General features: G+C 42.2%; 1 protein-coding gene across 1 annotated transcript; it reads left to right on the top strand.

Moving 5' to 3' along the window:
- The first annotated feature begins 5,170 nt into the window (after positions 1-5,170).
- ZBTB33 (zinc finger and BTB domain containing 33) lies at positions 5,171-11,833 on the top strand. The gene is made up of 2 exons (XM_082785841.1): positions 5,171-5,258; positions 6,488-11,833. The coding sequence occupies exon 2, from the start codon at positions 6,490-6,492 to the stop codon at positions 8,527-8,529; it is 2,040 nt and encodes a 679-aa protein (XP_082641967.1). The 5' UTR covers positions 5,171-5,258; positions 6,488-6,489; the 3' UTR covers positions 8,530-11,833.
- The last annotated feature ends 75 nt before the right edge of the window (positions 11,834-11,908 follow it).

Raw genomic sequence — 11,908 nt, 5'->3', positions numbered from 1 at the left:
AGGTGACCCAAACTAGCCAAAGGGGTATTCCATAGCATCTGACGTCATGCTAAACAATATATAGGGGTGGCTAGCCGGGGGGAGGGGGCCGGACTGCTTGGGGTTAGGCTGGGCATCGGTCAGCGGGCGGTGAGCAATTGCATTGTGCATCACTTGTTTGTACACATTATTAATAGTGGTACTATTATTATTATTATTATTATTATTATTATTATTATTTTATTATTTTGTCTTATTAAACTGTCTTTATCTCAATTCACGGGCTTCACTTTCCATTTCTCTCCCCCGTCCCAGAGAGGGAGGGGGAGGGTGAGCGAACGGCTGCGTGGTGTTTAGCTGCCGGCCGGGTTAAACCACGACACACCTTTTACCCTAACATAATAATTCTGTGAAGGCATTAATGCTTGATTTAGAACTGAATACGTTGCCCCATATCAATAAGAAATTTCACTTCCATTCCTCCCCTAGCTTCATTATAACCAGTGGAGGATCCGCTAGGGTAGATTCCCCAGGTCCCCGTTATTCCTGTTGAAATCAGGGGTCGATTACCCTAGGAAAAGGCTAGTCAATTTGTCCTCCGAAGCCAGGTCCAAACCGTTTTGTTTTATGTATTTATTTATTTATTTATTTTCATTACATTTCAGAGTTGGTCCAAAAATTCCATAGGGGTTTCTTTTAGACCTTATTGGAAGCATATTCTCAATTCCCAATTCATCCAGGTTTTAGTATTTACTTTTTAGTATTTTACTGTTAGTATAACCGTTCATAATTTTCAGGATGATTCGGGTCTTAGTGGGGGTCGGTCAGGGGAATGCAATTGTCCACAGTTCCCTGAGCGGGTCCCATCGGCAATCTGAGCTCGCACATGAACTCAGGTTGTTTTAAGAGTTAACTGGTTTTCTGTTTCTGTGACAACTCTCTCGGACCCATCATGGTCCCTTTGCCCCAAAGGGCTAACACCCATGATTTTAAGATCTCTGCCTCGGGCAGAGGCAGAACTATTATCATTCCTACATCCTCTTTCCCTGCTCATTCAACTTCAAACACCTATAACACTTTCAACAACCCTTTTAACTCTTCCTTTATCTTTCTCCAGCCTGTACTTCTCTAATGCCATCATCAAAGGCTCAGTCAGGGGCCAACTTAATTCCGTACCTTTTCCCACCAAGATGCTGAAACATCAGTATACAACATTTCATCCTGTTCTGCTTCTCAAAAAACAACATTAACTGTAGCAAAATATTATAGTTTAAAGTTCCATTTAGGGGCCACTTTTCTCCACATTCCAGCTTATAAAGCGGCCACCGCTGGTTACGATATTTTATCAATGTTTTCCTGTTCACGCTTCCACCGGCAGATCCTCCAATATCCTTCCAGTGACTTAAAACACATCCTAACACACTTTTCTTTAAAATTTCACTGCTTGTTTGCCCCCCCATTTTCCAGTTTACACTTTCAGAATACACGTGTTACTTACAAAAGTGTATCACAAAAATGTATCACTCACAAAATTACAGGCACGCAATATCTTTCAGTAGCGATGTCACAAAGCTACTATTACCAGCAATATTGCTAAAATCACAATAACAATAGTCAGAGTCAAATTCCACATGCGATAAGTCAGAAAACCGAACTGTGTAACACCGTAACGATATCTCTCTTATAACAATGCCACGAACCTACTATTGCCACCAGAAAAATAGCCAAAATCACAGTAACAATAACCAAAGTTAAATACCATACTCCATGAGTCAGAAAACCGAAATAGACAACACAATTCCAGATGGACCTTAAAGCGAGCTCTTTCCTTAAGGTCCCCAAATATACTTATGGTGCTTACCACAAAGTATATACCAAACACTGCCTCGCAGAAGATCACCTTCTGACTTACAGACAGTTCCAGATACAGATGGACCCCAAGGTCCCCAGATATACTTGTGGTACTAACCACAAAGTATATACCAAATACTGTCCTGCAGAAGTCACCTTCCGACTTACTGGACAGTCCCAGATGACCGGTCTACCAGAAAACCAAACCAGAATAAAGAATATACTCACTTACAATGATGGGGTCCTTGTCTGCCTCCGCACTGATCCGGTGAGTCGAGGAGTCCCTCCAGGAAATCCCGGGGGTACCCTAGGGAGTCCTGTCCCCAGCGGGTCCTGCGGTCCAGCAGAGAGGTCGTCCCATCTGGGGTGCCAGATTGATTCAAAGATCGAAGCCGAAATTCCTTTAAGTGGTATATTCTTTATTGCAGCGCTGGATGCACGGGGGATCTCTCCACCTATCGTGCATACCCAAAGCGGAAAGCAGTCTTGAATTTATACAATCAATCTATCAATATTCTACAAGTGCCTATACATATTCATTACCTATCCCCGCCTTCCCTCGCTTCTCATGCTAATTAGCCTTTTGGCACCTTGCGCCTGCGTAGAGCCTCCCAAGAATTGTGGGCAGGGGTCTTTGGGACGTGGGCAGGGGTCTTTGGGAGGAAGACCCCGAGTCTTCCTCACAGTGTACTTTTCACCTTTGGTCAGGAATCTGCTGAATTGGCAGGTTTCTTAATTGCAAGAGCTGGTTGTTGCTAATTCTTCCGTTTGTTGTATCTTTATAATGAATTCCAATGTCCAGTTTCGAGATTTATAGTCCTTACATTCGTTTCTCTGTCCGTCTGCCGCTTCCTTATCATGAGTTCCAGTGTCTTGTTTCGAGATATACAGTCCATGTCTGGGGATTGTCCTTGCCTCCCCAATGCCTCCCCAATACCTCCTTAATCAATGTACTCCCAGCACTGGGTACATGAGTTCATGTCACCAACACTCCAGACAGAGGCCTAACATAGCGACCACATGGCACACAAATGCACCCCTGAGGCCTCTGGAAGGGCAGGTGGTGCAGCCAGGCCTCCCCAGCCTCCTCCCAGGCATTTCAGGAATTTGAAGTTTCACAGTGGAATATTTCTGTTCCTAAAAGTAGTCTTAGGTAGGATAACTGTTAATTTTTTATTTTATTGAAGTCCCCAAGTGGAAACTCATTGGCTTTGTAATACACAATAAATGTTTGTTCATTGTCTTTTGTATTATAAAACAAGGAGTTCCGTTTGAGGAGCAGGAGTTGCAAAAGCTGTTGCACGTAAGATGTCTAATACTTCGCTAGACACTATGAAAATTCTTTTGCTTAATGTAACAAAAAGAGAACCCCCTCCCCTTCTCTCCTTCTGCATCTCAGTTGCCTCTTTTGTTCAAAGACACTGCTGCAAAGTTCATGTAACCATCTCCTGATAAGTTGCTAAACTAGTGTATCAACATCCTGCATTCCTGTCTCACGCTGGGCCAACATGACCAAATAAAAAAAGAAGTTGAACCACAACGCTGAGGAAGACTACGGCCTTCATCTTCACGACCACCAGAGGGACAGAGACGACCCCCTAGCAACAGTGCGCGCAGTCGCAGAATATACCAGGATGTGCTGCGTAATCCCGGAATTACCAAGATATAAAAAGGGACCCTGGCGGGGGTGAGGTGCGCGCCGTTGGTGGAGCCGAGACTCCCCGGCCGCCCAGCGCTGTTTTGCTTGCTGTTGCTTACTCAATAAATTCCTTTCTATTATTAATGCAATGCTCTCTGAAAATTAATTAAGGGGGCAACTTATAACAGGCTTGTTTATCCAATGTAATTTATTTTAATGTAAAATACACTTTTTTTATGACAGAGAATACTTCTGTCTCCGATTTGTCTTTAAAACAATTTTTTGTTTCCGCAAGCTGCCTTTTTAAAAAAGAAGAGAGCTCTTTGAAGGGCTTAACTGAAAACTTGTTGCTGGGTTGTGTATTTTCTTGTTTTCTCCCCACCCCAAAAAAACAAACAAAAAACAAACAAACAAACAAAAAACCTTAGACATCACTTTTTGCAATTTGTACTTGTAATTTTCAGAGTCTCCATCCCAGAGTTTCTCTGGATCACTGGTAGGCATTAAAATAAATTGGTTAGCATTGTTTCTCTCACTTGTATTTCCAGTTCTAAGAACAACACATTTAATTAAATGTTCTAGATGTCTTTCTTGTCAATATCTTACAAAAAATGGTTAATTTAATTTGTCGCTACATAAATTTTTACACAAAGTAAATCACATACATTTACACAATGTATGTTACACAATGTGTAATGTTACACATTCTAGGCTAATCTAAAAATAAAAAAGGCAGAAAAACAAAACTCTAAGAGGTGTGTGTCAAAAAAAAAAAAAAAGGCATTGAAATTCTGCATTGAAGTGCAGGAGCAATGAGAGGCAGCTTCAGTAATTTTTTTTGAGCTGGCCAGCTTTTAAAATTTAAACATGTTTCAAGCATTAGCTCTGCCTTGCCCACAGAGAGACGAGTTCAGATTTTATATCTGACCTAAGAAGCTGCCACAGTGAAAAGTTTCAGCAAAGCTAGGAAAGTCCAGATGGTGAGACTCACACAGCTAGCCCATCATGTTTTACATGAGACAGTGCCTAAGAGTAAGCGGTTCAAAACCTGGCTGTTCAAAGCTGATGATGCTTCAGAAGCAGGGCTTCTTCCAACTCTGTGCTCATCTGAATTTTCCTGTTAGTGTTTAGAAAGGGAATTGACAATGAGATGAAGAATAATCCCTAAAACTGAGGGATAAAAGGCTAAGAGATAGCTTAATTTGAACCACTGGATGTTTTTGGAAGAGAGAAAAGCACAGTGGATTGTATGTTAAGACTTGAAACAGTCATAGCACAATTTTCATTTGATGTGACCTCCCGTATAAAAACGACTGAGAGCCTGTATCAGGAGAGAACCCAGCTGAACGGTTTTATGAGGCAGAAAGCCAATCTTTCCCGATTACTCTTTTCTGTTCTTCACTGAACTCTCAGGACAAGCCCAGAAATAATCAGGAACTGCCTCTGCAGACTTTCAGACCCGAAGGCTCCGTTGGAGAAGCCGCTTCTCCTCCCGACTACGTCAGCCCCGCGGCCATGCCGGGTCAGGTCGGTCAGCCCCACACAAGGGCGGTGGAGCGCGGTGCTTCCCGGGGCGGGAAGTCGGAAACTGCCGAAGCCGCTCGGGTTGGAACCGAAGGGCGCCGAGGGCGCTCGGGCGGAGCGCTGCGGCCGGCGGGGGAGGGCAGCGCGGCGCAGCGCCCCCTGGCGGCGGCGCGGCGGGGGAGGCGCACGAGCGGAGCCGAGCCCGAGCCCGAGGAGCGGCGGCGGCCGGCGGCCGTTCTTGAGGGAAAGGGCGGCCGGAGCGCAGGTAACGTGGATCCTCGCCACCCCCGTCCCCGTACCCCGCCGCCCCCTGCTTCCCGCCGCCGCTACCCCGTACAGGGCCAGGCCGCTCCGGAGCTGCGGGCCTGGGCTCGGGCCCGCCGCCTGTCAGCGCGGCCCGCCGCCCCTGGGGGCCTCCGGGCGCTGGCTCCGCTAACAGCCGCGGCCGGGGAGCTTCTCCCGCGGGCTGCCCGACCCCCCCGGAGCGCCGCGCTCCCCCTTTTGCTGCCTCGCCGCCCCGGAACGGCCCTGCGGATGCCCGGGGAGCGGGGCTGTTTCTCTTCCTGGGCAGAGAAGGGAGGTACCCGCAGCGTTTCCAGCGGCGCTGGGGCAGGCGTGCACAGGTCCTGGTGGCCGGCCCCTAAAATGAACGCGCTGCCGAGCCTCTCCTAAATACTTGTGGAAATATTCCACAACGGAAAACAAACCTCTGTTAACGCTCAGACCCTTTGAGAAACCGTCATACAGCATCCTGGTTTTCAAACTTACCCTATTTGCTATTGACTTAGACCATCATTTCTTTTTTTTTTACTCTCTAGGAGATGAGAACAGAGGGTGTATTCAGTTCTGCACATACCTTGCATGGGAGGAAAAGGGACAGATTAAAAAAAATAAATAAAAATTTTGCAGAGTGCTGTAGCATTAAGCTTATCATATAATCATAGAATATCCTGAGTTGGAAGGGACCATAAGGATCAAGTCCAACTCCTGGCACTGCACAGGTCTACCCAAAATTTTACATGTAGACCATGTGCCTAAGTGCACAGTCCAATCGCTGCATAAATTCAGACAGGCTTGGTGCAGTGACTGCTTCCCTGGGGAACCTGTTCCTCTCGGTGAAGAACCTCTTCCAGATGTCCAGTCTAAACTTCCCCTGCCTCAGCTTAACACCGTTCCTGCGGGTCCTATCACTGGTGTTTACAGAGAATAGGTCACCTGCCTCTCCACTACCCCTCGTGAGGAAGTTGTAGACCACGATGAGGTCCCCCCTCAGCCTCCTCTTCTCCAGGCTGAACAGACCCAGTGCCCTCAGCTGCTCCTCATATGTCTTCCCCTCTAGGCCCTTCACTAAGCTTATGCATGCCGAGATTTGTTTTTTCGAAATTATTAAACTGTAATTTTCAAAATTATTAAACTGTAAATGTGTGACACCGTCACACAAAGCCAGAAATCCGTGGTTTTGCTTATTTGATACCTCTTGCTTTCTCTTTGTAGGAATGGAGGGGGAAAAACTGATCTCTGCAACAGACACGCAGTATTCTAACGCGCTCCTTCAGTCTTTGAATGAACAACGTGGCCATGGACTTTTTTGTGATGTTACTGTCATCGTGGAGGACCGGAAATTTCGAGCTCACAGAAACATTCTTTCTGCCTCAAGCACATACTTTCACCAGCTTTTCTCAGTGGCAGGGCAAGTAGTTGAACTGAGCTTTGTAAGAGCCGAAATCTTTGCAGAAATACTTAACTATATGTATAGTTCCAAAATAATCTCTGTCCGATCTGACTTACTTGACGAATTGATTAAATCAGGGCAACTGTTGGGTGTTAAATTCATAGCCGATCTGTGCATACCTCCTTCTGAAGGAAAAAGCTCGTCAAACGAGGTGAAAGATGCTGCTTCAGAAACTTCAACTTCTAGCCCCACTCAAAAGGATGCTGAAACACAAGTACCTGCAATCAGGCAAGAGAGTGGGGATGTACTGGGGGGGATGCCGGTTATAACTGAATCATTTTCCCTGCATGGAATATCATATGAGACTGCAAAAATAACAGTGAGCGACTCAGATGATGATGATGATGTCATTTTTTGCTCTGAGCTCGTTCCCCCAAAAGAATGTACTAAAGATACTAGTGCTGCAACCCACAACCAACCTTGCTCAAATGCAGCTGGAGTGTCTGACCAAAAATCATGTGGCAGTGGTGGCTCCCCACTATTGACTAGCCCCACAGCAACTCAAAAACTCTCTTCCTCTGCTAACCAGCTGAATGCAAAACAAATACAATCAAGTGCGGAATCCCTTGTCTCTGCAACACCACAGCATTTGACACCTGAGATTATTTTGCTAAATCGGCCTCCAGTGAATGCATCACCCACTGTTAGCTCCTCAAATCAAACACATGTGACCCCTACGATTAATTTGGTTGAGGAGAACCAGAAGCCATCTAACAACAGTTCCTCAGCTGAAACGGAAACGACTGCTGTTGATGATGTAGAAGAGATGGTTGAAGATGACGACGATGTCATTAGCTCCTCTAGTCCTGGTTCAGTCAGCAGTAGCTCTTTGGTTCAGCAGCCTGCTGCATCCAAGACTGCAGCCTCTGAAGGATCAGGTGTACAGAAAAAACAGGTTGTTACGTTTTCCCAAGAGCCATCTTCTAAGCCTGGAGAATTTAAAATAAAAATCTCAGATGTCCTTACTGGAAACAATAGAGAATTCAGTGCAGGCATTGCACCAAAACATGTGGCGGAAGGGCAGAAAATCATAACGTTAGATACAGCCACTGAAATAGAAGGCTTATCCACAGGCTGTAAGGTCTATGCAAACATTGGTGAGGACACCTATGACATAGTCATTCCTGTAAAGGATGATCCCGAGGAAGGAGAAGCCAAGCGTGATGAAACACCCAAAACATCTGGTGATGATTCTCCAGGCAGGAAACGCATGAAAGTTAAGCATGATGACCACTACGAGCTGATAGTGGACGGAAGGGTCTACTACATCTGCATTGTATGTAAGAGATCGTATGTGTGTCTGACGAGTTTACGGAGACATTTTAACGTTCATTCCTGGGAGAAGAAGTATCCATGCCGATACTGTGACAAGGTTTTCCCTCTCGCTGAATACCGTACGAAGCATGAAATCCACCACACTGGCGAGCGGAGGTACCAGTGCTTGACATGTGGCAAGTCTTTCATCAACTACCAAATCATGGCCTCGCACATAAGATCAGTTCATAGCCAAGACCCTTCTGGAGACACCAAGCTTTACCGATTGCATCCTTGCAGGTCTTTGCAGATCAGACAGTATGCGTACATTACTGATCGTTCAAACAGCATACCGGTATTAAATGAGAATGGAATTGTTTATCGTGTTGACACAGGAAAGGAGGGCACCGAAGGAACAACATCGAATCCTCCAGCCAAACAAATGACCTGGGATGATATTTTCATTCCACAGGGAAACGAAGCAATTTTTAAACAAAATCAATCAGAGGGTAGCACTGAATTTGAGTTTGTAATACCAGAATCTTACTGAAATGCATGAAATGCTGGAAAAGGGCTTCAGTGCAGAAACACTGCAGCTGTTTTAAATGAACTGTTAAAATAATTGCAGAACAAATTGTTAAAGTGAAAACAAGTTAACTTGTTCTACCAAGTCACCAAATGGTAGTACTTAGATGGATCATTAGTAGCTGCAAGCAATTTGTGGAAGCAATTCATTGGAAAGTTTACTTGAATACAGATTAAGACATTTTCAAGGAGCTAGCAGTGTTTGCTAGTATGTTAATTTTGATCAAACCGTGGGGATTCGTAGCTTGAAAAAGGTACAGTTTATTCTAAAGAACTAGAGATCTAAAGTAATTTCTAAAGTAATCGATGTATTTCCTATACCCACACTTCTTATGTAAACCCTTTCTTTCATGGTAGAACTTCAATGCTGAACTGTGTTTAAACATTAACCAAGAAAACAGTAAAAATATTCATCATAGTCTCTTGAATGTGGAACCATTTAAAAAAATAATCCCACAACTCATTTTGTTTTTCTGAGCAATGCATAACTGCAAGGGTCCAGTTTTTTTTTGTTGTTTGTTTTGTTTTGTTTTTGTTTTTTTTTGCTATCTGAAGGCTTCTTAAAACTGAGAAATAACCCAAGTGCTGCGTCAGCTTAGCACTGAAACTGCAGAGGATCTTGTATGTCTATTTGGCTAGATTTTTAATTTTAAAATTAAAAAAAATTTTAAATTGAAAACAATTTTTTTTTTCCCACTTACAGAATTAGTGTAACCATGTAATAATGATGAACCAACAATCAAAAAATACCCCTCATCCCTCATAGTCCACAGTATAATTCCTCTACAGCTGCCTAGTTGTTATCTGTTTTCAGTTTCAGGTTTGTTATATTGCCCCTTTTTTTCTCCTTGTACTTGGTACATTTTATGACTCCTAGGAGATGATCCAAGAAGTCCAACCTGAACGGGAAACAGTAGATCTGAGAAAAACAACTGTTTACTGTAGTTTAGCACATCAGATTTAGTGACTTCTTGAATTTCTGTAAATGGTAATATGAAAACTGCACAGAAATTCTAGTGATGACTGACTGAGCAAGGTTGTTTTGCATAGTGCTAGTTAGTTATTGTAAACTTTCATTGCTTAAATTACAGCTAAAAGTTTTTCTTCTCCTGTTTCAGAGAAGCGTTTTGGTCCTACGACCTTCAAAGATTTTAGGCATCCGGTATTCCTGACAGAAAGATATTTAACTGGTAAATGGTTCAAATACAACTGGAGCTATAAAAAAGGGTACCAGAAATGCGTAACGATGGGAGAAAGAGAATGTTTACGTTTTTTGTGTAATACTCAACGCTTCTGTTTTGTAGGCCAAAAATTATATACGTGGTTATTTCCCAGATCATGTTGCGAACGCCTTTGAGTATAACAGGATATGCTTTCAAATGTTACAGGTTGGATGTAGTCTGAGATGGTATTGCAGCAGCCACATGTAATCCTCACAAGGAGTAAGTATTGATTGCTTGACGTAGCTGGCTGCATGCTGTGTAGAAATTTCATGAACTTTTGGTCATAAAAATGTGATCATTTTGTTGTTGACATGACACACAGAGAATTAAGGATACACTGAAAAGTGTGCGTTCAGTGATAACAAAAAATAATGGCTATCAATATTTGCTGCTGATATATTTAAACCTTAAATTAAACTGTGCCTACTGAAGATCTCTCTTTGGAGGAAAACTGGAAAATTAGGGCTTTGTAACTGTATTTTTGCTAGAAGACTCGTGCTTGCATGTGTCTCAGGGTCTTCAGTTTTCCTTGGAAGTGATTTTTGATATCCAAAGTCCAGAGGTCACGTAGAGCGTTTTTTAATTTTACTTCCAATATTTATTCATTTGGAAACATGTTAGATCCTTCCTCTTTAAACTTTATGGGGCCATGAGCTTTTATATTTAGATTTCTGGCTATTGCACTTATATTTGTTCATTTGTTTTTAAACATTTAGCTTCCACTTTAACTTAATGAAAAACCTTATGTAAATATTAAGAAATTGGCTTTGGGGTAATGAGTGAAAAAGTTGGAATCTGAAAAAGCATTTAGATAAAAATTAACAATTTCAACAGAGTGCTAGAAAACCTCACAGTCATTTATACACGTATAAAAACATTAACGGATCTGCTGCAAAATGTAATGATGGTGGTTACATTCTCGCTGTATGGTTTCTTTGGAGATTCATCCCATAGCATTCCAGTATATGAATAAAATAAAAAACAAAAAAATCACCTGCTTATTTATTTTGTACTGTTAAGGCATGCAGCTTAGAAAAAGATGCAGAAGCTGACAACTATATACATTGAACATTGAGTTCTACACCTGTTACCTATGAACTGTTCCATGTGAAAAATCAATAATTTTTGCCAGATCTGTATATACTTGTATAGTCTTTCTTTAACATACTTTTTAAAGTTGTGTTCCACTTTTCATTAATCAATACTTGGTATTAGTTCTTAGAGCTTTCTATGGCAAAAAATAAAAAGTTTAATTCCAGAGATGTGTAGCATGTTTCATTTCAATCACAAATCAGCTTCTGCAATCTGACGTGGTTGATGGCTAATAGTTTGTACCATTCTTCTCCAGGTCTATGACAATAGCAGGAACCCTCCCTAGAGGTTGTTTTTGTTATTTTTATTTGAGGTTTTATTTGTTTTTCCTTTGATTGAGTACTTTCCAAGAAAGCATTTTAGCTGAAACACTCCTCTGTATATTTTAAGCAGAATTTTGTTATATACGCTTACCCTCAGACCAGTAGAGTACTCTGTCCAACTATTAATGTGGTTGCAAATAACCTAGAAATCAAGAAAAATATATATAGTGACCAGCAAAATGCATTTCAGCTAACTCAGTATTACGTCTTCTATTCTTAACTGGTTATCATATAGAATAGTTAGATTGCTGTTGAACGCTGGCTAACGTTGAGAAAATTACTTTAGTTGAATTTAGCACAGATAAGGCATACAATTCAATGAGTAATATATAAAAATGATACTTTAGATGTCTTTATCTACATGGCACATGTCTTCCATTTTTGCTAACATCAAATAGCAGTTGGTGTGATCAGGACAGAATTAGGCCCAAATACAATAAACACAAAAGTATGTGAAACTCTTAACTGGATGGATTATTCATCCATGTTAAGCAGAAATTTAGCAGCAATGACTTTACAGTGATTGAAATTAATGCATCCTGTTATGTGGGTAGGGCTGCAAAACTGACGGGATATCTGAGGCTTAACAAAACAGAACTTAATAATAAAACAAATCTCTGCTTACTCCTGGTAGAACCACCACTGATTTCCTAGTACAGCAAGTCCTGTTGTTTTGTGTTTTTGATTGTTCTTAAATGCATGCTGT

The sequence above is a fragment of the Aythya marila genome, assembly GCF_965140915.1.
Source record: "Aythya marila genome assembly, contig: HAP1_HAP1_SCAFFOLD_269, whole genome shotgun sequence".
Taxonomy (NCBI): domain Eukaryota; kingdom Metazoa; phylum Chordata; class Aves; order Anseriformes; family Anatidae; genus Aythya; species Aythya marila.
The sequence above is the reverse complement of the archived record's forward strand: the minus strand, read 5'-3'. Positions and strand labels throughout refer to the sequence as shown.